The 26,526-nt window shown below is 32.0% G+C and overlaps 4 protein-coding genes and 1 long non-coding RNA gene across 7 annotated transcripts in view; 2 read left to right on the forward strand and 3 right to left on the reverse strand.

The window, feature by feature from the left end:
* The first annotated feature begins 626 nt into the window (after positions 1-626).
* On the forward strand, positions 627-15,808 carry LOC122529092. The gene is made up of 5 exons (XM_043654878.1): positions 627-865; positions 13,127-13,199; positions 14,833-14,994; positions 15,148-15,301; positions 15,474-15,808. The coding sequence occupies exons 2-5, from the start codon at positions 13,128-13,130 to the stop codon at positions 15,587-15,589; spliced, it is 504 nt and encodes a 167-aa protein (XP_043510813.1). The 5' UTR covers positions 627-865; position 13,127; the 3' UTR covers positions 15,590-15,808.
* LOC122529094 lies at positions 7,603-24,486 on the reverse strand. The gene is made up of 4 exons (XR_006306743.1): positions 24,321-24,486; positions 23,470-23,477; positions 21,158-21,165; positions 7,603-7,613 (listed from the first exon to the last, which is right to left on the reverse strand). It is a non-coding gene; the product is annotated as an uncharacterized LOC122529094 (long non-coding RNA).
* LOC122529090 lies at positions 16,387-20,032 on the reverse strand. The gene is made up of 7 exons (XM_043654875.1): positions 19,907-20,032; positions 19,366-19,464; positions 19,152-19,301; positions 18,782-19,077; positions 18,565-18,694; positions 18,389-18,491; positions 16,387-17,131 (listed from the first exon to the last, which is right to left on the reverse strand). The coding sequence occupies exons 1-7, from the start codon at positions 20,001-20,003 to the stop codon at positions 16,984-16,986; spliced, it is 1,023 nt and encodes a 340-aa protein (XP_043510810.1). The 5' UTR covers positions 20,004-20,032; the 3' UTR covers positions 16,387-16,983.
* Positions 20,362-21,644, reverse strand: LOC122529093. Of its 3 annotated transcripts, none has more exons than XM_043654880.1 (4): positions 20,973-21,643; positions 20,729-20,870; positions 20,564-20,635; positions 20,362-20,508 (listed from the first exon to the last, which is right to left on the reverse strand). In XM_043654880.1, coding segments are annotated over exons 1-4 (315 nt in total). In that variant the 5' UTR covers positions 20,975-21,643; the 3' UTR covers positions 20,362-20,409. The 3 variants fall into 3 exon arrangements, with proteins under 3 accessions (XP_043510815.1, XP_043510816.1, XP_043510814.1); XM_043654881.1 differs by having other exon boundaries at positions 20,732-20,870; positions 20,973-21,641; XM_043654879.1 differs by having other exon boundaries at positions 20,564-20,870; positions 20,973-21,644.
* LOC122529091 (L-xylulose reductase) overlaps positions 23,795-26,526 on the forward strand; it is a 2,839-nt gene continuing 107 nt past the window's right edge. The window contains exons 1-4 of the mRNA XM_043654876.1: positions 23,795-23,943; positions 24,486-24,915; positions 25,939-26,087; positions 26,168-26,452. Of these exons, the coding sequence (XP_043510811.1) occupies positions 23,892-23,943; positions 24,486-24,915; positions 25,939-26,087; positions 26,168-26,271 (735 nt within the window). The 5' untranslated portion in view covers positions 23,795-23,891 and the 3' untranslated portion in view covers positions 26,272-26,452. The remainder of the gene's footprint in view (positions 23,944-24,485; positions 24,916-25,938; positions 26,088-26,167; positions 26,453-26,526) is intronic.

The raw sequence follows: 26,526 nt of genomic DNA on the forward strand, positions 1-26,526 counted from the left end.
TATTTTATTGTCCATTATTATTAGTGATTTAATGATATTTTATTATTCATTACTATCAATGATCTGATACTATTTTATTATCCATTACTATCAATGATTTGATACTATTTTATTATCCGTTACTATCAATGATATGATATTATTTTATTATCCATTACTATCAATGATTTGATACTATTTTATTATCCCTTACTAACAATGATCTGATACTATTTTATTATCCATTACTATCAATGATTTTATACTATTTTATTATCCATTATTATTAGTGATTTGATGATATTTTATTATCTATTACTATCAATGATTTGATATATTATTTTATTATATCCATTATTATTAGTCGTTTAATACTATTTTATTATCCAATGCTATTTTATTCGAAGCGATGCTTGGAATAAACAAATCGCTGAAACAGACAATGCAAAGAAAGTTTGTCGAGGGCAAAAGGTTAAGCGTCCGAATATTAATTCGGAATTCCCCCCCTCCCGCGGTATTCGTTCCTTTTCCACGGAAAGAAAAACTGGACGATGGAATGATCGACACAGAGGGGTGAAGAGGAGTGAAGCGGATGGATCGGTGCTGTGTTGGTTAGCCACCGCACACCGGCGTAGGTATACGCGTCGTAGGTGTACGAGCTTCGCGGTCTGCCGCGGCGGCGTACTGTTCTTGGCACAGTTTCTGACCATCTCCTATTGCGAGCGGATCGCGCTGGACCCTAAGCGCAATTTCGTCGCGCCTCGTGACACCCGACGACTTTCTTTCTCACTGAACGGAGCTCTCCGTCGCCGAGCCTCGCTTCCGGTCCTCCTTGCGGAAACTCGCGCGCACCGTCGACTCGCGGGGGGCCGCCGACCTTCCAAAAGTGAGTAAATTGGGGAAACGAGTTCGAATTAAACGGAAAAATTATTCAACGTCGTGGGTGGAAAAGGTGGAAGTTATTCGTTTTCCTATGTGCCTTCGATTTAAAGTTGGAAAAAGGTTCTGCAAAGTGTCTTCGATTCGCGAAGACGAGGAATTTGTTTTGCAGAGAAGGGAGCTACTTTCAGTCGATGTATAAATTCGAAATAGTTGGCAATAGTTTAAACGAACGTTATTAATAAGTGGGACTTGAAACTGAGATCGGTCGTTTATCGAAAGTTTCAAAAATAAGAAAGGAAATGCCAAACCTAAAACACAGTAGTTCGCAATGTTTTGCAGTGCAAGGCAATGCATGTCGTCGTGGGGAAGCCTACATTTCGAAATCTACGCAAACGTTATTTACTAAGAAGTAATTTAGTCAGATAGTGTAACTCGAGTGAGTGGGTGGAGGGGGGAGGGAGGAAGGACGAACTTCGTTGGTCGCTACGCAAAAACTATCCATTACCCAATGGTGTAACCGCGACGATAATTCGTATAATCAGTGGTGTCAGCGATTCCTTCAATTCGTTGGCAAGTGCACGGCCAAGTTGGTGGCCGCGGCAGCGAAGGCGCAACAAAAATTGCCACCGGCCTCTGTTTAGCGCCAACTGTTTGCAAGATGTGCAAATAACGTTCGAAATTCCTCTCGGAATTCCTTAAAAAAACTTTTCGCCGAGATAACAAATCTCCGCCGCGCGACGAAACATCGTAAGGCGTAATTACACTCGGGAATATTTAATTTTCATATTTCCATATTTCTCCGTCGGTTCTGTCTTAATAAAAGCAACTGCTACGCAACGAACGCATAAATTTATATGATCTTCACAACACTCGAGACATATTGACAGTTTATTAGAAAAATTATTGTACGTACTTATATGAAATTATACAGAGAGAGAGAGAGAGAGAGAGAGAGAGACTAATACTGTTTTTAGTTAATATTTAAATATATACATATATATATATATATATATATATATATATATATATATATATCTATAGAGTAATAAACTCTTTTTAGTTAATATTTAAATATATATATATATAATATATATAAGTATTATATATATTTTTAGTTAATATTTAAATATTATATATATAGACTAATAAACTGTTTTTCTATATATACATACACATATATATTAGAAAAACAGTTTATTGGTCTCTTATAACATATGTATATACAATATATTAGGTTATATATATTTTTTTATATATAATATATATATGTTAGATTATATATATATATATATATATATAATATGGTAGATATGTATATTATATATAAAATATATAATATAATTATATAATTTTTATATAAATAAAAATAAAATATTTTATTATATTATATAATTATATATATTATATATATATATATATATAAACAGTTTATTAGTCTCTGCTGTACGTTTTCTTAATTTACTTCGATCTTATGTTTTTTTCTCATATTTTGATCTTACTTTCGTCTAACGTAAATTGCCAAAGAATTCGAGTTCTTGGAAATGAAACGGAAAAGTTTGCAAAGGGCTCGGATTACCGTAATCGAGACGAGGAATCATCCGAGTCACGATGTGTCCCCACTTTCACGAAACGCTTGTTTCTTTCGCAAAAGACATTTATCGCATTGTCGTACGAGCTCCTCCGCGTTATCACCGACCGGACAAACATAGTGTACATATCTGTATCATAGTTTATCCGCGGCGGTGTCTGGTCGCGAGGATTTCTAACAAAGGTTAAAATTTTTGCTCGTTATCGACAGAAACGTTGCAAAAACTACTGGACTAGTGAACTCTGGTAACTGGGCTGATCGAAACAACGCAGATACCAACGTCGTTATTTTGCATTCTTTCGAAACTGAATTTTGCAACACGATTCGCAATTCGCGCGCACAATTCTTTCTGTTTTTTTTTTTTTTTTCACGCTCTTTTGTTGTATTGAACTTTTCACTTTATTAAACGCCGATAATGTTTGCAAAATGTTGCAGTAATGCTGCACTTACATAACTACATATTAATGACAAGTGACGTAACGGATATAAATATGTATAATAATTGTGCTCTCGATAAAAAGCTCAACGTTCGTTCGACCTCCGAACAACTACCTGCTTCTTTGAGTGACTGCTAAATAAGATATACTCCCTCCCGTTGCAAAATAAGTGTCCATAATTTACACGTTATACTTGTTCCGGAGTAAATACCCACTTTTCAGAACGTAAATTTGATTTATCTGCTATTAACTTGTCTTTCAATGACTTTACACGTTTAAATATGACATTTCTTGGTTATAATAGCTGATTAAAGCTAATCTATCATTTGGCAAAATGGTAGAAGCTTATAATCATCTTCTCTTTTGTTTTATTTTAGATTTACATTTATAGCATTTCCTTGACTTCAAATTCTGCTAATAGCTTTTGCAGATACGTCCAATTCCCTGCTGATACTTTTAATATAAAACCCATACTGTGGTTCGTGGCTTTTAAAATTTTTAATAAGACGTTGCAAAACAACGATTTGACTTCTTTTAGTTAGATCTGTTTTTTTATGTTTACCATTATTTTTGAGGGTACAACAATACTTGTAAACCACACTTTTCGAAACCTTTCTGACACTTTTCTCGTGAGCTAACCTTCAGCTGGATTAAACATTTATAAGTTAGAGTCTAACTTTCTGTTTGTATTTTGTACAAGAGTCTTTCATTATGGAACCATAAATTGTCAATTTCTAATAGGAATAAGTCGTAACATAGTAAAAGTACTGGAAGGTGTTTTTAAGTAAAAGATTTTAGTTTATATAAAACTATTTATTTACATTAAATTTAATTACAAATTTTATTTAAAAATATAAATTTATGAATAAATAAAATGTGTATATATAATTATAAATTAATGTAATTAAATAAAATTTTATAATAATAATATATTTTAGTAATAATTAAAAATTAATAATATTATTAATAGTTAAAAGCAATGAAAATGAATTTTTTTAAAATAAATAAGTAAAATATATTTTGTACCTTTGGAATCAGGGTTAATTAATTAATTTCAATAATTTTAATTATCTCGAAAGTAAATGATCCAAATACATATATATTTAATTTGTAGAATAAAAAAATAAATATACATATTTAGAAAGTCTTTAGTCTCTAGTCTTTTTTAAATAAATTTAATTTATATATAATAACAATAATCAAATAATAATATTTAATTAATTTTATTATATGAAAAAAATTTATAGGACAAACTATATAAATTTATTTATATCATGTTATAGTTTAATTTTGAAATTATGATTTTAGTATTAATTAACAATAGAAAAAATTTCGTAATTTATTATTTTAAAATAATAAAGATTATTATAAAGAAGTTTCCTTTAACCTCGATGTAATAAAAGTACATAACATGGACACTTATTTTAGAACGAAGGGAGTAATCTCTTATTTCTACAATATTTGAACAACATCAAATTTGTCCCCCCTTTAAGTTACTAATTAACAGTTGATCAACGTAGTTAAATCGGCCGCTTCGCCTTTACAAAAAAAAGATTCGTCCCTCGTTTCTATTTTCTGATCTATCTCTCGGTCTTGGATGGTCCAGGAAGCAAAGAAAAAAAGAAATGAGAGAGCGAGTCAGGGTGATTGGAAAAAATAAACACAGCGGGGTAGAACGGGGAGAGAAAATAAAGACGCGTGGGCTCGAAACAAACGGAGAAAAGCGAGTAGCGGATTCACGAATGGACCGACACTGAAAGTCCACTGAAATATAGTAGGCAAGAAACAGAAGGATGCTCGCGGACGCGTGGCGGCGAGCGGAAAGTAAAAGGAGGCCAAACACAGTCGCGTTCGCGACTGTGAACCATGGAAATACGTGCGCGAACTGCGCAGCAAACATCTCCGTGTGCTCACGTGCGCATAGACGTGCTTATTACGAACAGAATGTAGTTGACTACGTTTTAATAACTCTTAATAACGTTTTAATAATCCTTAACTCTTAATCCTTAACCTGTCGATTGAAGAGAACGAGACAATCCCGAGAATATCGCCATTTTTTTTATTTTTTTTTTTTTTTTTTTTTGTTTGACCTCTTCAGAGACGAATTTTTAATTTCAATTATATTGTAAAAAAATTTAATTCAGTTCCATTTCATTTTTTTTCGCCGTTTTATGACAATTGGGATTTTATCTTCTGGTTGGCAAATGTAGGAAAGATTGCACGTTTATTTTTGCAACAGTTTCGTGAATGGAAGCACATAGCTTTTTCATAGGACGTGAATTAACTGCAATAAAACAGAGGCACATAAATTTAATATTATTTTATTTTGTATTTGAATCTAGTTTATTAGGAATTTTTTTGAGGATATGGTGAATTTCATTTTATTTAATATTTTGTAGTCTAGCATTTTCTTTACCATTATTATATTTATTATTTAATTTATTAAATTCATTCTGTCGATTAAATTTTTATATTTTTAGAAATATTAATAATTTTAAATTTATTTATATAGTTTTACCTTTTTTTTAGTAAAAATTCCAATATATATGATTCATGGATGATTATTAAAAGCTCATGTTGAAGCTTCTTTTTTTTTTTAGTTCAATAATTTTAACTTCAGTTCAAATTAGGAAGATATGGAATATTACGAATTATATATATAGTAAAAATTTATATTTAATAAATTTTATTTATATTTAATAATAATTTATTTATTTGGAATATTATTCTCGAGAATTATATGTTTGTGTCAATTAGATATAAAATTAATTGTTGCTATTTCTTCAATTGTTCATATAGGAATTACATTAATAAGAATAATATTAATAACAAAATTATGATTACATGGATGACATTTTATAATAATTAGACATGGATTTATTTTTTCTGGATTATTTAATTTTATAATCGAACTAGTGGACGATTAATTTAATTAAATATTACAATACGACGTAAATTAACTGCAATTAACTACTACAAATTAACTACAATAAACTACAATAAATAGCAGAAACGAATTTTTTTCTACATTACGAGAAGATTACTCGACGTTAAATAATAAAATTCCATGACGAGTATACTCGACATAAACGTTCAAGGAGTTAAGACTAGCGAAAATGAAATTTCTTTCTCATTCGTGGCTGGACAAGATGGTTATACGATCTGGGACTGGTATTTCGAAGTGTTTTCTCCCGTTTCACCGTGTGTGAACGCGGAAAACGATTGCGAAAGGATCGACACGCGACACGATATCGGTATTCCACGACCAACGTTGCACCTGACCTGGAAGCCACGATGTGGATGCTGTGCAAATAAAGCACCGCGATAAACATCTGAATCGAAAATTCCTTTCGACGACTTTTAAACGCGAATCAACGTGGTAACCACCTCTATTGTTATATACATATATATGTAAATTATTTAATAATATATATATATATATATATTTATATATCAATTATATTTATATTAATATAAATATAATTAATATTTATTTATATTAATATTTATATAAATATAATAATAATTAATTTATATAAATATAATTAATATACTTATAATAAGTATTTATAATTTTTATTTAAAAGAAAAAGAAAAATAAAAATACTACCTATTATAAGTATAAATATATATTAATTATATATAAATTATATAAAATTTTATTATACAAATAACATAAATGAATTAAATTATTATAATATTAATTATATTTAATGTACATTGCATATTAAATTTTGATTTTAAATGAATTAATAATATTAATACTATTAATATTATTAATAATATTAATAATATTAATAAATAAAATATAATTGTGCAGCGTTTCCAACGCGTGGCCCTTCAATCAAAAATGCACCACTGTATTTTACTTTTTTAACATTTTCTTAATACTCTGCTGTCTATCGATTTTGATTGACATCTGTATACCCCATGGATTAATTCTCCGTTGGTCGAGAATAATGCAATTATCACGCTCGAGCAAACTGATGAAAATTTTGCATTTTCATTGTCATTCATTTAAAAAAGAATTGAAATATACAACTTTGTTCCTTCTTGTTTAAAAGTTACCTCGTGCATTGTTTTCTACGTTGGATTATTCGTACGCCTTTCATAATTATAATTACGTTTTTATAATTGAAATATTTTTATTCCACAACCTGTCGATTACAATAGGAATAGATTTAAAATATTTGGAATATAGGAATAGATTTGATAAATTTTATTAAATTCGTTGCCAAACTGCTGTGTTTGCTCCCAGTGTTTTTTACACGTTCGAGTTTTCTCCATCGCGAAGTAATCGCAAATAAAAAGCTAGCGCGGTATCGATCTTCTGTTTCGTGGAAGGACAGCGCCTTGATCGAAGAAGAAGAAGAAAACTTTGCTAAAGTAATCGGTGTGCCCTTTTCACGATTTTTAATGTCCGTATCTGGGTCAAGAATAATTGAGTGGGCGCCGCGTAAACACGCGTTCATCAAGTGATTTTCTATTTTTTTCGGTCGATCCCCACGCGCTCTCTGCCTAAATTTAACATGTTACCGCAATTTATCTTCTGCTTGTTCAACGAACAGATTAGATCTACTGGCCTAACAAGTTTGCCTCGTACATTTTTCTTTTTTTTTTTTTTTTTTTTTTTTTTTGTAAGTTCGTAAACATTTTTACGCAACTTTCGCACTTTGGAGTCCAAATAAAGCCACCTTTCTGATCCTAGCAATCTCAAAATATTTCTACTAATCGACGATTGAAGTAAAAAAAGAAAGAGTTGACAGCTTTTATTTATAGTGGGTGATTCACATAACTTGGAAATACCTGAAATAACTTTTTAATTGTGCGTCCAATGAAAAATTGCTTGATACAAAAGTTGTTTGGTTTTAAGGCAGGCAAAATATGGCGTGTCAATTTTCTCTGTGTGTGTGTGTGTGTGTGTGTTGAGGATTTTCGAAATTTTCAAGGTCACCTCTATTTTTTTAAACTAAAATATATATATATATTTTTTCTCTGTGTGTGTTGAAGATTTTCGAAATTTTCAAAGTCACCTCTATTTTTTTAAACTAAAATATTATATATATAAATAAATAAATATATATATATGTGAAATACTTGAAAATTTCGAAACTCAACACACACAAAGAAAATTAGCACGCCATATTTTGCCCGCCTTAAAACCATACAACTTTCGTATCAAGCAATTTTTCATTAGACACATAATTAAAAAGTTATTTCAGGTATTTCCAAGTTATGTGAATCACCCATTATAAATGAAAGCTATCAACTTATATATATATTTTTCATCATAAATCGAGAGAATATTAAATTTCAAGTAAAAAAGTATCAACCTACATTGGTTCTAAACCTAATAGTTAAGGAGATAATTTGTCTCGAGAATGAGAATTTTAGGACCATTATCGTTTGCAATAATTTATGAGCGTAAATGATCTTATCTTATCTACATATGACCTCAAAAAAGTGGTGTCCATTAACACTTACGCAATTTTATACTTATACTTACGCGCAATGCAATGAATCAACCATTTCCAAGTCATTCTGAATTGATTATGCACTAATTACACTACACGCTCGCTTTGTCCATTGTTGATGCTTCATTGTACATATTGTCTCTCCTTTAACGCATCTTGTAAAAAATATATATTTCACTGGATATCATTCAAATCTGTAAAAATAACTGTAATAATAAACTGTTATTATAAATATACAGAATGTCTGTTTTCAGGGAGATTTATAATTCACCAGTGGTTTGTAACAGTCGATTTACCACAAATAAATTATTACTAGACCACTCTCTAGATAAAATTATTATTAATCATTATTATTAAATAATAATAGATAGAATAATAATAATAATAATATAAAGATATAATATAATAATATAAAAATATAAATGTAAATATATAATATAATAATATAAAAATATAAATATAAGTATATAGCGAGTCAACGAGTTATAAGGAACGTTGCTAAGACATGTCCCTATGTTAACCTAACCCAAACCTTGCTTATAAATATAAATATATAACACAATAATATGAAAATATAAATATAAATATATAATATAATAATAAATTATTATTATTTATTATTATTATATAATCATATAATAATATAAAAATATAAATATATAATATAATAATAAATTATTATTATTTATTATTATTATTCTCTTATAATTTTCCAGAAGATTCTAGCGGTGCCTAGTAATAATTTGTCGTGAATCGAACCACTAGAAACCTCTACAGAATTATAAATCTGTCGCCATTTCGACACCACGTTGACAGCCACTTTTTAATTAAACATCAAAGACAGACCAGAGACGACTTAGAGTGGCAAAGCCACAACTAACATTCCCTAAATCGTATACTTGAATAGAAACACTGTGTGTGATCCGCCTTCGTATCCACGAGCGCGAACGCCTTCTCTCTCGTGGAAAACAACCTCTCGAGGCCGTGCGTGATCTTTCGTCTCGATGACGTAACCGCGTTTTTTCTTTTTTTTTTTTTTTTTCTCTTCTTCTTCTGCGAGGAATACGGCGAAGTGTGGCAAAACCGACAAAGTCACTCGTCGGCGCATGCATCGGGTAATCCGATGATTGAAATCTTCCCTGCAATCGTTTCCTCCTGCGTTCCCCTCCCGCCGAGTGAACTCATTATCGCGCCCAAGCGTAATTGAAACCGATGAACGAGGTCGAGGTGTATCGGGTCGCGGCGAAGTATACACGAGCATAATCGCCATTTTTCCACGGTTTCGTTTCGTTCACCTATAACGCGACCTTATTTCGCGTGTCACCGCTGTTTATAGATTGCTTCGCATGGTTATCGCTTCGCTTTGCGAACGAATAGTCGCGTATTTCTGTTTTCTTGTCCGTTCTTTATTGAATTATTTCGATCTGTGGAACAATTTGATTTTCCAGCGTGATGGGCGAGGGGCAATTTGAGAGATATACTCGTCACGAAAAAAAAATGGAATTTCTTTTTGTTTATCGTCGAGTAATCTACTCGTGTAGAAAAAAAATTCACTTTTGCTGTTTATCGTAAAATTTAGGTAAAACAAAATTACATATACATTTGTAATTTTAGCAAATTTTATTTACAGGGCAGCAAAACAAACAAATAAAGAAAATATGCACTCGAATCGTTCGAAGAAATCTGACGCGATCGAATTAAATTTCAAATATATAATCATTTTAATCTGGCAAGTATTTGACTTATGTTTTACTTCTCTTTGTGAGTTGATGAAAATTCAAGCTCTTTCCTCCACATTTTGAATTTTCAATGGTTTCCTTTCGTGGAATAATTTTCAAAAAATAAAATGTTAAGTTAAATACCAATAAAATTAAAAGAAACATCAAAAACATTTATCAGTTTGTTATAATTTAACTCAAATCGTACAGCAAGTGCATTCACTGTGTTTTCGTCGAGTATACTCGTCCATCGTCTAGAAATAATTAAGCATACCAGTGCACATTCTCGAAATAAAACAAAACGCTTAAGAAGCTTTCTTGTGTTTCTTTAAACGAAAATTTAACCTTCTAATTTTTTTTTTTTTTTTTCTTTTCTTAAAAGCTTAATGTTTAGATCCAGCCAAGTGGCCAGTTTTAGGCTTCCTTCACAAAGGTCAAAAATTCACTTTTTGAATAATAAGAATTACGCTGGTAAGTGGTAAGGCCAGAAAAATGGTTTGGGAACCATTGGTTGATTTAGACGATCAGAATTTCCACTTTGATCTTCGTCGTTGAAAAGAATTCGCGATCGATCGTTTCCCATTCTATTGTTCCTATTGGCCCCGTGTCGAATAAATCACGGATTCGCGTGTTGTGAAAACGAGGGAGAAGTGGAGCGACCGAGAGCGGTGGCCAATGTCAACCGACTGGTTCTTTCATAGACATGGCGCGAGTTTCCTTTTTGCACGAGGTGAACCAGAGAAATCGCGGGAACAACAACGAGGGGTCGGAGATGCGTTTCCTTATGGGGCCCTGGTAGACCTCGACGACGCCTCGTGCTCGCCGTGACCGCCACGGTCGTTTCGTATCGACCGAGTTCACGGCGATCTCCTTTTCCTGTCTCTCCCCGAGAGAATTCTTTTTGTTGTACTCCTTTTAAACGACACCAAGCTTCCTTTCTTAATTGCGACTTTTTTTTTTTTTTCTTTTCTAACCTTGTTGTATGTGGATTTTTATATTATGGTGGAATTATTTTATATTCGGTGGATGGAATTTTTATATTATGATGGAATTGTATGTCGAACTACATAATTATGGATACATATATAATTATGGATGTTTTTCACGTTATATGGACTTTTATATTGTGGTGGAATTTTTATATTATGACGGAATTACATAATTTTATATATATATAATTATGGATATTTTTCACGTTATACAGATTTTTATATTATGATGGAATTATATGTCAAATTACATAATTATATATATAATTATGGATATTTTTCACATTATATGAATTTTTGTATTATGGTGGAATTCTTATATTATGATGAAATCATATGTCAAATTACATAATTATATATATAAAATTATGGATATTTTTCACATTATATGGATTTTTATATTATAGTGGAATTATTTTATATTATGGTGGAATTTTTATATTATGATGAAATCATATGTCAAATTACATAATTATACATATAATTATGGATATTTTTCACAATATATGGATTTTTATATTATAATGGAATTATATGTCAAATTACATAATTGTATATATAATTATGGATATTTCTCACATTATATGGATTTTTGTATTATGGAATTATTTTATATTATAGTGGAATTTTTATATTATGATGAAATTATTTTATATTGTGGTGGAATTTTTATATTATGATGGAATTGTATGTCGAATCCATAATTATATATATACAATTATGGATATTGTTCACCATGATGAATTGGAAATGGGCGCGAATCATGAAAACATAAAGAAGGGGATTTCAAAGATGTTGAAAAACAATTAAAAGTCGCTCGAGATATTTCAGTTTCGACATTTCGGAGTGGCCAAAAGCACAGTCTTCTTAATAAAAGATTTGTCATCTTTCTTCTTCTTTTCTTTTTTTTTTTCTTTTCATCATGGATTTTTTGTCTCTTCGAGAGCAAAACAAGTTACTTGCAAATCACTTTCATAAACATTCGTTGGAAGGTCATAAAGAGCGACTTTTTATTTTTTTCGAACAATCACAAAATCACATCGAATATCGCTAACTGGAAGATACTGTTAATTTGCTCGTGACCCGGGTAGTTCTAAGACGAAGATTCTTCGCCGCGGTTTGAAGACCGGATGCGACAGCTCCCGTTTGGGGGGAATAACAAACGCGAGAAGAAAGGTCAGCAACGAAACAAGCGAAAATAGACGCTGCGGCCACCTATGCCAATGACCCATATTCCCTTTATTCTTGGCACGCCGCAAATTAAACGTCGTCGTTTTAATTCCACGCGAATTTCAGACCATCGGTGAGTCGTCGTTTCTCTTCTTCACTTCCCAATCTTTCACAACTCGCACGATCAGGCCAACAGCTAGTTACTTTATCTATTATTTTAGAATTTATAATTTTTACAAGAATTCACGTCCGCTGTTCCTTGTTTTGGTGAAACGGAATATCACGCGTGATAATAATGACGTAACGAAAACTGCAAAGCGACGTTCCACGTTTGAAATAATAATGAGTAAGATGAAATGTAAACGAGATACTTTGACACGCGTCTGCCAATGAAGAAGCAACGAAAGCGAAACGAAACGATCCGTGACACGTTCTATTCCGTTTAATTCGTTTAATTCGCGTTTTAGTTCCGTTTAACTCGAACGACGAGCTTCTTGGACGTTTGCGTCATGATCCTCTGGATTCTTCGCGAAGGAAATTCGAAATTCCCGCCTTTTCGAACGTTGAATAAACAACTCTCTTTCATCTTGGGATCCTCGGCGCGAAGATTCGTAAAATTCGCGAAGGAGAAACGAAATAGAGAAATGAGGCGGACAGATCAAGAACGAGGAATTGGTTGTCGATCAGCTTTAAAAATACACGAGCATCAGAGTCGTCAGACTCTAATTCTAACCGTGATCTAAATTCTATCGGAGAGTGCTTGCTCGATAGAACGTTTGCGGCAAACGACAGACTGTCTTTTTATTGTTTTTTTTCCTTTTTTCTTCTTTTTTTAATTTTACATTTGCCCTTTGATTTTATGACTCGTATCACTCTTGTTCTTTTTCAGAATGCAACTAACGTCGTGTTGCGGGTGTTACTCGCTGAAAGCGGGGACATTGTTTACCGGAATATTGGGCATCGTAAGTGAAGTCGACTGAAATTAAATTTCTTTTTGACATTTGTCGCCATCAGTGGTATAATAAATGATGTATTCTATATCGTTATAACTAATAATTTACCACTATGTAACTAATAATATACCACTATATATAATATAACTATAACTAATAATTTACCACTATATATAATATAACTATAACTAATAATTTATCACTATATATAACTATAACTAATAATTTACCACTATATATAACATAACTGTAACTATTAATTTATCACTATATAACTAATAATATACCACTATATATAATATAACTATAACTAATAATTTACTACTATATATAATATAACTAATAATTTATCGCTATATATAATATAACTATAACTAATAATTTACCACTATATGACTAATAATATACCACTACATATAACATAACTATAACTAATAATTTATCACTATATATAACATAACTATAACTAATAATTTACCACTATATATAATATAATTATAACTAATAATTTACCACTATATAACTAATAATATACCACTATGTATAATATAACTATAATTTACCATTTTACATAATATAACTATAATTAATAATTTACCACTATATATAATATAACTAATAATTTATCACTATATATAATATAACTGTAACTAATGATTTAACATCACAAAAAAATATTTTGTGCTTTCTGACTTGTTAAATAAATATTCAAAGGAATATTCTTCCTATTGTAATCTATCCATATGATTAAGCAATTTTCTGTTTTTGTTAATGAAAGATCTTTCGTACGGGGAGGATTTCTTGAAACCTGATGCAGCAGAAGCTCTAGCTCTCGTTTTACTTTCATTTTTCCTAATTGTGCGAGTTGTCGATTCATTTCTGTTAAATTCCTTGCAAAGAGATGTTAACTTGTCACTCGAATTTTTAATTTTCCTTCTAACGATATAAATCTTCTACTCAGCTCATCTTTTCTGGAGATCTTTGGAGATCATGGCTGGAAAATGTTATTTCTTGTTTCTGACATTAAATACAGTGAAAAAAGATTGCCTTGCCGTATAATCGATCGATATCTACTTTGTAATTGAAATGAATTCCTTTTTTGAAATAACACAACAAATTTTACATAGAATTTGAATTGTTCCATAATACACACTTTAAACAACCTCTCCTTATCGCACGAGAGTTATATAAAATTAAATAAATTAAATTTATTTAAATTAATAATATTAATAATTTATATAAAATTAAATAAAATAAATTTAATTTACTTAAATTAATTTAAATAAATTAAATTCATTTTTTAAAAAAAACTAAATATTAATAAATACGACAAACATTTAATTTCTAAATATGTATTTTTTTTTATTCAACAATATATAATAATATATAATATATTTATATTTAGATCATTTACTTTCGAGATAATTAAAATTATTCAAATAAATTAATTTGACCCTGAATGCAAAAGGCACAAAATAAATTTTACTTATTTATTTTTTAAACAATTCATTTCCATTACTTTCAGCTACTAATGTATAACTATTTTAACTACTTTCATATCAGAAACGAGTCTTTTTCAGCAAATTTTTGGAGCTCTACCGTAGTTTCCACACGGACCAATTTGTTTTCGATGCTTGTTTAGATCCTATCGATCATCTCGCTGATCCTGATCTTCACTCTGAACGTCGAATGGAAAACGATACTGATCGACGTGCTGGACCAGAGTATCGTCAAAATCATCTTCGCGATAAACCTGTGCATGACGATCTTGATCTCCACGCTGCTCATTATCGGCGCCATCAAGGTGAAATTGTTTCTTGAAATCACGTAGATCATCGCGTATTCAATTACCGTATTCAATTAACGTTGTTTTCCTGAGATACTGTTTTATACTTGACTAAACTGATCACGTCATACGAATCAAACCGAGAAGGTTGAAAAACGTTTCTTGTTGTAGAGAAACACGTTTATGATGCTACCGTGGGTAGTTCTGGGCCTGATATTAGTGGTCGGTCTGTTGGTGAGCGTCCTGTACACGTCGATCATGTTCTTCGTGAATCACGCGGTAATAAATGGAATTCTGTGGCTCGTCATTGGCCTCATAGCTGTTGGTGAGTTAATCAGTTATAAATATCTTTCTATCCTCCAATATTTATTGACTTTTATCATCCTCACTTTCGATCCATTTGATCTTCTTTTTCTTCCTTAACAATTGCGACAATTCTTTAAAAAAAAAAAAACCATCGTTCGATGAAAAGAGAGAAAAAAAAAATATTGTTTCAGTGATCTACACGTACTTGTGGTTGGTAGTGTACAGTTATTTCCAGTATCTGAGGTACGACAAATTGAACAACAGAATCGGCCCGTACGGAAGACCGTACAATTACCGACGACCTTGAAGCGAATCGGCGAATTTCACGAAACGAAGGCTCCCTCTTCGCCTCGAAGAAATTGGATTGTTCTTTCCTTCTTCACGAGGAAAGGAACGATCAGCTCCCATCGCACGAAAGAACGATCCAATTGCTTCGGGGAGAGGTGAATTAACCTAAAGGTCAATTAACGTAATCGCACCAAAGCACGAAGCACCGCCTTTTCGCCGACAGAAGAGGAGATTTATCGAAAAACCATGCGATCGTGTTTATAAATTAATACTAATCGAGAGAATATATATATATATATGTATATTTATGACACCGAGAAATGCTCCCTCGAATGACAAACGATATCTTCTTCTACGGTTGTAACTCGTGTATTCCTAACACTTTCTTCTTCGTGGATAGCTGAAATTTCTTTCTTCTTTTTATTGAATAAAATTAATTTTCTTTTTATTAAATTAAATAAATTTATTAAATAAAATAAAAAATTTTTTATTAAATAAAATTAATTTTTCTTTGTTAGATTAAACAAATTTATTGAATAAAATAAAAACTTTTTTTTACAAAACTTTTTATTAAATAAAATTAATTTTTCTTTATTAAATTAAATAAATTTATTATTTTATAAAAAAATTTTTTATTTAATAAAATTAACTTCTTTTTATTAAATTAAATAAATTTATTGAATAAAATAAAAAATTTCTTTTATAAAATAAATTTTTTATTTAATAAATTAAGAAGGGAAATCATTTTAATATTTGCTCTGCTTTTCATGAAATGTATACAAAATATTGCAAGTACTACTTGTAGTATAAAAATTTCATCGACTACTATCGCCCGTCAAGGGAACGAAATTTTCCAGCAGTCCATTGGAAAAATCGGACGTCGTTCGAGGGTGCAAGCACAAGCGCGAAATTTCGCGGGAGAAAGAGAGAGAGAGAGAGAGAGAAGAGAAACACGGTTTTGTACCGGGGAAAACCGACACTGCCGCGGTTCGCCAGAGCGCGATATCAAAATGGCGAGGCTGGTCCCCGTCTCGTGGACGAGAATAGATCCAGGTTTTTCAAGGATAACGAAAATGTTAAGCGTATGCAAAAATATACGCGTGTTGCCACACCGCGAGAACCAGTCTCTCCTACGCAAGGTTAACGACTGATTTTATTTATTCCCCCCCTCCCCTACCCCCGATCCCACTTTTACCTCTGTTCTGCTCGTCTTTCCGTCTCTGTGTAAAGATATTTTATCACTTTGTAACTATTGTTACCTTTGCGACCACGAGAAATAAATTATTCTTTGTTTGTAATTCGCTCTTCCTTGTCCTTCGCCCTTTCCTCGGCTCGATTTTCCACGACGATCATGTTTTTATGCACGCGCATTTGCAAACGCTTGTGCAACAAACGGCCGGATAGTTCTGGCGTTTAGTCATCGCGCGCGTTTTCCAAGTTCTCGCGAATAAATAAAGAGAGGGACGCTGCAGCGAGACCAGTGGCGTGACTGTCGCAACCAAAATCCGTTTGCTTCGAGGCCCTCCGCGACACGCGCGTCTCGTTCCCAGCGAACCTGCGCCTGCGAAAAGAAACGTCGAGTATATTTATTTATTTTGAAATTTATTTTATTGGAGGGGGATGCAGCACATTTCAATTAACTTTGAGTTATATCTTCTTTAAGTTATTCTTGTTCTTCTACTCTGTTTTCTATGGTAAAGAAAAGATCAAATTTGAAGGAAATTAAAGAAGACTTCTCGTCAGTATTTTTGTTAGGACATTTAAATATATGGTACCGTCCATAAATAATAGAACAGAATAGAGTTTTAAATGTAATTATAAAATGAAATTAACTTAGCCTCTGATAGTAGAAATGTACATTATACGTTAAAGACAAAAATCTTGATATCTTCTTTTAGATAAGAATATAATATTTTAACAAGAGTTATAATATTATAAATATTTTAATAAAAGTTATTTCAATTCTAATAAGAGATAAATATTTTTATAAGAGTTATTTCGATTCTCTTTTTCTATCTTTTGTTGAAAATTATCTGTACTACATTTGAAAGAAATTATGAGAGAATCTTTACTAGTATTTTTTCTCAAAAATTCTTTATAAATAATAGAACACACTTGGAACAGATGAGAATGGATTTTGTAATTACAAAATGGAATTAACTGCCTTTATAATAACGTAAATATACATAAATATTATGTGTTCAAGATTTTGTTACAAATCTACTATACACTAAAATCTTGATATCTTCTTTCAGCTATTTCCATTCTCTTTTTCTATCTTCTGTTGAAAATTATCTGTACTAAATTTGAAAGAAATTGCGAGAGAATCTTTGTTAGTATTTTTTTTTTCAAAAATTCTTTATAAATAATAGAACACACTTGGAACAGATGAGAATGGATTTTGTAATTACCAAATAGAATTAACTGCCTTCATAATAACGTAAATATACATAAACATTATGTGTTCAAGATTTTGTTACAAATTTACTATACACTAAAATCTCGATATCTTCTTTCAGCTATTTCCATTCTCTTTTTCTATCTTCTGTTGAAAATTATCTGTACTAAATTTGAAAGAAATTGCGAGAGAATTTTTCTTAGTATTTTTCTCAAAAATTGTTTATAAATAATAGAACACACTTGGAACAGATGAGAATGGATTTTGTAATTACAAAATGGAATTAACCTAGCCTCTATAATAACGTAAATACACATAAACATTATATGTTGAAGATTTTGTTCAATCTATTCTACTAAAACTTGTGTTTAAATATTCCATTAAAATTCAAAAACCACAACAGGATGAACAGGTACGTACCCGAAGGAGCTGAAACAGCCGCTGGGGTGAGACCAACTCAACACTAATCGTTCGTGGTACTTGTCTGTGAACTCGAGGAAGCCTTGCATACCGCATAAAACAACTTCCAAGATAAAAGTGAAACGATTATTAAAAATACGTGAACGTGAGAAAAAATTCGAAATATCCCACTTTACCTTGCTCCATCATTAAATCTGGTGTTTGATCGGGAAATCCAGCTGTCTTGATATCGATTAGATCTTGAAGGACCGCGGAACAGTAAGATGGTATTAATTCCGAAGATGGGAGATCTCGATCGCATTTCAACTAAAAAAGAAATTTGATTAATAATGATAATAATGATGGACGAAGAGACTGAGAAAGAAAAAAAAAATATATGTTGATGGCACTGACCATCTTGGCAATTAGAACAATCAGCAATCGATGAGTAAGAGGATACCCTCTGGTGGATTTTCGATTGGTCAATATCTCGGCACACAAACGAGGAATCCTGTCGTTCGAGTTCAATTTGTTTCGAACGATATCGGCGAGACATCGATCGCTTTCTTTCTCCTTGGGCGCTCCTTGCATTATCAACTCTCGTACATCTCGATAAGTTAATTTCAGATTGGCCTTCCCTTCTTTGAGGGCACCGCGACGCCACGATATCTCCTTCAGCCATAAAATTGGATAATTTATCGTTTCGTGCACTGCAATTCGAACGATTTTATCTCTCCATTTGAAGCGGGGCTCCTCGAAACACGATGCAGATAATTATCCTTACGTAATTGAACGTCTTCGTTTCCCGGGACAATTGCGTCCAACAGATCTCGTCGAGTCGAGTCGCACAACGTTAAAATCGTCATAAGAATATTTCGATGTTCGTCGAGAAGGTGTCGTGCATTTTTATGCAAAAAGATAGCAATCACGTTGGCTGTACAAAGGCACAACAATGTTTAAAGCTTCGCTATTCGTTCAAATGGTAAAGAATCTCTTACCTTCGACGATTGTTAGAGACAACGTGACATCGGCGTTCATTTGACCTGGTCTTTGATTGATATAATCGACTGTCTTAGATAGGACGATTAATTTTCCTTCTATAAAATAACAAATGAAACTTTAATTCACTGTGGAAACAGATGTCTCTTCGCTTATGGAAAAGAACTACAATTCTGATGAGAAAAGTAGGGACTAATGATTATCACAAGAGAATAAAATATAATTTAATATATAATATTTATAATAAAATAAATATATAATAAAATATAATATAATATATAATATTTATAACAAAATAAATATATAATAAAAAATAATATAATATATAATATTTATAATAAAATAAATATATAATAAAATATAATATAATATAATATTTATAATAAAATAAATATATAATAAAATATAATATAATATATTTATAATAAAATATAATATAATATATAATATTTATAATAAAATATATATATAATATATATTAACATATATTACATATATTATTATATAATTTATAACATAAAATTTTTCGTTCAATCTCACCAAAGTCTTTCGAAGGAAACGTTCCACAACCGCAAGCTGGGAAGCCGCAGAAGAACAGAACCACCCAAACGCCGGCGAACCTTCCAAGTGTTTCCATGTAGCTTGCAATCCTGAAGAAGCTGTATCTCGATTTTCCGAGGACTTTATACCAATGGTTCCACCCTACACGCTTACGCTTACTTGAACGAAATTAAGATTAAAGTGCGACCACTTTTCTTCATAAGGATCGACGCGTCGAATCCTGGAGGACTGAGTGAAAGCTGCTTCGAGAACCAATTGTGGGTGTTCGATTGATACTGGAGAGGATGAAAGAAGATGAAAGAGAACGGTAGATCTTGATTAATACAAAATGACAGCGAGCTACGAGGAAATATTTATTTTTATCGGTAAAAATACAATGTTACAGCGTAAGATAAGGATTTCCTACGTGAACTGTAGTAATGATATATATTTCAATCTGAACTTGGCAAGTTCAATTAGATGATACAAGTTTACGTAAGAGTTTAGAAGCAATCAGGGTGGAAAGGGTTCATGTAATCGCCGGAGACACAACCGGTTACTCCACGACTCAGTTTGAAACAATTCCCTGGCATTTTCTTCGTCTACAATTCAATGTTATTTTATCGTTTGTAAAAACATTGATATTAATATACTTACAACTTGATATTCTATTTGACAAATTCTACTACCGTCATTACTATCGTCCAAATCACGTTGCATCGGTCCAATCTGAATTTCAACAAAAGCAGGAGAAAAGAACACGAGAAACGATACAGTGAAAACTATACCTGCGTGAGTTGAATGAATAAGGAAATTTCTTACCACACTGGGATAATTGTATGCCACGATTGCGGGTGTTTCAATTCTGTTTACCAATTCAGCCGAATCTATTGTCCTTGAAGAAGTTCTCATCGCGAGAGCCGAAATGATAATTAAAACGAAGAAATGTCCGAAGCTCGACATCCTTTATTTAACAAAATAATATAATATAATAATTTTATAATATAGTTGAGAAAATGAAAAAGAAAAAGAAAAAGTAGAATCTTTGACTGCAAGTCAAACTTACATCTTAGAAATGTATCTGCTAATTCTCCTTTAGAGAAGAAGAAGCACTGTTACTTTCTTAGATAGAAGCACCTTTTATATTCACCGAGAAGCCAACGAAATTTCTTTTCAATTGCGAAAAGGTTTCAACTCTTGGACAATCGCTGGAAGGGTTGTAATTCTCAAAACAGACGACCATTACGACACACTATCGTCTGTAATTTACTAGTGACGAATGAAACAACAGTTTGGAATGGAAACAAAAATTTGTAATCGACAAAGAGAGATTCGTAAAAGATAATCGTCACACTTGTTATGAAAAAGTGTTTTGAACAATAAGAAGATGGTTTATAAAAATAATTGTTTACCTGTTTATTTGTTTAGCGATATTGGGTGTAACTGCTTACATTTAATAAATAATGTGTAATTACAATTTATAATTATGGCAGATGTTTACAAATCATTTATAATGTCAAATAGAACATTAACAAGTAATTTTAACATTTAACGTCTATAATTGTTTAGATGTTACAATGGAAAATTGTTAGCATAAATTGATAATATCTAATAATAATATGTTACACTTGCATACATAATACATATATATATATATAAATAAACTAAGGAATTTTATGAAGTAATGCATACAACGTGAAATAATTTTTTTAATACATTTTCAAAAAGTCTTAATCCACTTTTATACTTAAAATAATTAATTACTTGTTACTCTTTATTCCTTTATAAATTATTAAGATTTAAAATGAAATTGCTTATCTAATATTGTAAATCTTACAATTATGTTAAAGATATATTAACATGTATAAAAGAAATTATATATATTGAGAGAGAATAAAATGTCAGTATATCACCAGCCTTTTATAACAATATCCTGAATAAACTATTAACATATTCTCAAATATATTTCGCAGTATTTTAATAGCAAAAATATACATGTATTCACATAATTTGTATAGATATTTTTCATGATTAAACATATGATGATAGTTAAAATTCTAAGGAATTTAATTATTTATTGGCTATACTATACTTAAGCAATTTGATCACATTCATCTTAACTTTGTCATATTTTACTGAAATATACTTGTTTAAATGTCAGTCTCACACATGTAACTTGCTACAAAATTAAAAGTGATGTATTTTTATATAATATAAAAGAATATAAAATAAGGCATACCATGAAAAACAGATATGCTTTAGAAATTATTATACTATAGATCCTATAATTATTCCAATGAATACTTCAAAATATTAATTGATATTAAAGTTGAAGATTTTCTTAGTCAAACGCAATGTTAATCTACAATAATCGGGAACTACAATAGAATTAAGTAAAAGTATCAACAATACCCTTTTACCCTTGAAATTCTTATTACATACAGATTGAAAAATAGCTCTCTTGTACCTTCCATGATAATTTAAAAGTTCCTTTAATGATACAATCTAAAAAATAACCTATAAGTAATTTAAATCCTTAATCACAAATGATTATGTTGTTCAGGATTAACTTCAAATTCAATTTCTAATTGAAGTCTGTAATCTATTGCAACAAACACAATGATCAAAAGCATTGGTAAACGAAACCTTGATTGCCAACCAAGTTTGAGCATGAACATCATAGCACGATGAAATGTGCCACCGCTTCCTAAAAAGACCTCAGATGCCATTGTTTCCACAATTTTAGTAATCATACAAAAGTCAAACACGCTTTTCGTTGTCGATCTTCTTCTTCAATGGTTCTTCTCTAGCAAAGATGAAAATTATAATGGCTCCAAAACAAGTGTTTTCATGCTCCACTCCTATGCAAAACTATATACAATTAAAATCATTTTATGTTGCAAGAAGATTAATGTAAATTCTAAATTAGCTTTATTGAAAAAGCTTGACAAAAAATATATTACAAAACATATATTACCTCAAAACATGTATTACCATAAGGAAAGTTAACCTTCAAAACAGCGTGGTTATTTAAATTGCATGCTCGTTGCTTAAAAATAGCAATTACTAACGGATGCCACGCGTTATTCTAGAAAGTTTCGCCGAGAAACGTCATTCCGTAGAGGTTAACAACTTATGATACACTGGTGTTCAACGAACAATACATTTAAGGTATTTATTGATTACTGAGGTGCTTATTGAAACTTCACTTATCACTTGTCTGCATTCTTTCAAAGATAAAATAACGTGTGTAATCGCAAAGCAACTTTTATGCGAACACAAATTTGACAGAAATTTACTTGTCAGCGTGTCAGTTACAATATCGATAATTAATTCAGTCAATATCGATACATTATCGATAATTCGAAATGACTCAATCCACTAGGAATTTTAATCACTTATGCTGGCAACCGATTGCGGACCATAACGAGTGACCAAACCATATACAATAATTTATCGCTTTCTGTTTGAATTCGTCGGTATCACTGAATAGAAATTATTGAGAAGTAATAAATTTATTATTTATTAGGTTATACTTAGGCCTAGGTTATACTTAAATATACTTAAAAATCTGGAAATATTGCAATTTTGGGACAAAAAATTCTCGACGTGCGTCATTCCAGCGCAAGAGGTTAAAACATACATAAAGCGGAAAAATTTTTCTTATGCAAATAGCTCCTTTGGCTATAATTATTCCAACGTACGTAACCATATAAGTAAACATATATCTTTTAAAACTTTATTCAGAGTATACTCGAGGAACGTTTAGCTACGAATTACGAATTAAATAAAAATGTTATATAGATTATGTAAATTTCTAATAATGCAATAAAGTTTTAAACTCATTTGAATAAGCGCCGAAGATTTACCCTGCCCTCTGTAATATAAATAAATACACATATAGTCAATCATTGGTGGGGTCACGCGGAATGTACGTGTTTAACAAGGGACGTTTATCATTCAGTAGTTAGCAACACATGCAGTCATGAACATCAGCTTCGAAGGAAAACGTATTCTAGTGACTGGAGCTGGACAAGGTATGCTATACAATTATCGTAACACACGTAATACAATATATGATATTACTTGCTTTAAGTTTCAATCATAAACCCGATTTGAAGAATTTTAAATTTCTTTCTGAATATCTGCATATATGTAGCATGTTGATGGAAAACTACTTGAATCAATCAGAAACAGCCGTAAATTTTTTTACTCCATACGCATAAATTACGATAATGCTTATCTCCGTTCAAGGAAATGCATCGATATTTTAATTATTTTTAATCGCCGTCATTTAAATTTCAAATACTCTATAAAATCAAGCATAAAGCTTTAATTATCTTCGACTTATCGTCGACTTCCTGATGCGTTTCTCGCGTAGTCAACAATTAAAAAAAAAAAAAAAAAAAAACACGTTTCAATTACGTCGTGACGACGACGGGGTCCCTAAACATTTATTCCCCCATTACGTTCATTTACGTTCGTGTCGCACGGGGCAACCACACGTGCGTGACCGCCGTTTCTGCTTCTCCTTTATAGAGAAGATTAACCGTTTAACGGGTTAAACGTTAAATCGCAGGCATCGGCAAGGAGTTGGCTCTTCGTCTCTCCAACTATGGAGGTCAAGTGGTCGCGTTATCGAAGACGAAGCGAAACCTCGAGGAACTGCACGCGGTGGATCCTCGCATTCAGATTGTCTGCGTCGATCTAAACGACTGGGACGCCACGAGGAATGCGGTTGAAAGCGTGCTACCGATTGATCTTCTGGTGAACAACGCCGCTGTCGCGCGCCTCAACTCCTTCCTCGACATCACGGAACAGGACTTCGACGTGACTTTCGCTGTAAACGTAAAGTCGATGTTGAATGTCTCCCAGGTGGTCGCTAGATCTCTGATCGAGAGGAAAGCGGGCGGCAGTATCGTTAATCTCTCCTCGCAAGCTAGCCAGGCAGCGTTAATGGATCATACCGTCTATTGCGCTTCCAAAGGAGCTGTAGACATGCTATCCAAGTAAGAAGGATTTTCAGCTTTCGTTTGTTGTCGTGTGTAGCGTTTAGGCGCAATTAACAACGCCCCTTCGCGACAGAGGCGAAAAGAAAATTAATTGTTACGAATGAAAGTGCCCGTGTCCAGGCCCAAATTCGACCCAAGTTTTGAACGATGCTTGAACGAGAAATTAAAATATTATTCAAACGAGAGTTTCGATAGTCTGTTGACTAGAATTTTTATGTCTCCAGGTGGATTTTATAGGTTAAATATTTCCTTTTGCAAATAAAACTTTGACCGATCCATGGACATTGGAAACTAGCGTCACATAGCGGTGGAATGGTGGAATTAATCGCTGTTACTGTCCTTGTCGTACTCTGCATCTTTTCTTGTTTAGACGAGTGCTGCCATCTGTTGGAAATTCACTAAAGCGAAAAATTTTGGTGATATTGGATAGATGGCAGCACGTGTGTTATTCTGGTCTGGTCTACACATAGACGGCAGCACCTCCGTAAACAAGGAACAAAATAATGTGCGACAAGGACAGACATGAGAGACTCCGTGTGAAAGACAAGGAGAAGAATAGTGCACGACAAAGATAATAGCGATTAGTTCCATCTTTTCTCCACTACGGTGGTGATGGACCAAATTCTTATTTGCAAAAAAAAAATAATTAAATTTGTCAATTTTAATGTCTTTCAAATTACCTTTCTATATTCCACTTGACCTACGAATAGCATTGACGAGGATTTGCAAATTCTACCCAACAGATCGAACAGCTTCGTATTAAAATTAATTAATAACGTTTTCACACGATTAATTAACGTTACATGCACGTATTCCCAGACTATGTCCCGACTCAATTTCGATGTAAATTTTAAGCATAGCTTTCACATGTCATTCGAAGAGTATTTCATTTCGCTGGCAGAATTTGTAAATCTGTATTCACGATACAATTTCGTAGGTGTGATGGAAGGTGGATATTTTCACCTCTCTGGTTTGTTTCTCGAACAGGCATTCAATATGCAATCGACATTTTTTTTTCAGAACAATGGCCCTCGAACTTGGTCCGCACAATATACGGGTAAACGCGGTGAATCCTACAGTGATCATGACAGAAATGGGGAAAATAGGCTGGAGCGACCCGAATAAAGCGCGAACCATGTTAAGCAAAATACCACTGGGTCGATTTGGAGGTAGGTCGTTCTGAAGTTGCGTATCGTGAAAATGACATTTTCCACTAATTACATCTCGCTTCACGCGTTATGTTTCACAGAGGTATCGGAGGTGGTTGACGCGGTGGTCTATTTGTTGAGCGATCGTAGCTCGATGATCAACGGAATCACTTTGCCAGTGGATGGTGGCTTTTTGGCCATGTGAATTACAAGAGCGTCCAATCTTTTCTCGCAATATAATTCTCAATACCAGAGACGTTGTAAACAATATGTCGAGCGAAAAAAAAAAAGACTTTATTAAATATAACAAAATATCTTCTTCCTTCAAAAATAGATTGAACTCTCGCTCGAAAGTTTATATTGTTCTACTAGCATTTCACCAGAGAAATAAAAAAAAAAAAAAAAAAAGAAGAGGAAAAAGAAGTTTTGATGCGCGTAATTGCCGCACCGTGGCCTTTCG

This window comes from Frieseomelitta varia, unplaced genomic scaffold (assembly GCF_011392965.1).
Source record: "Frieseomelitta varia isolate USP_RPSP 00005682 unplaced genomic scaffold, Fvar_1.2 scaffold_278, whole genome shotgun sequence".
Lineage (NCBI taxonomy): Eukaryota > Metazoa > Arthropoda > Insecta > Hymenoptera > Apidae > Frieseomelitta > Frieseomelitta varia.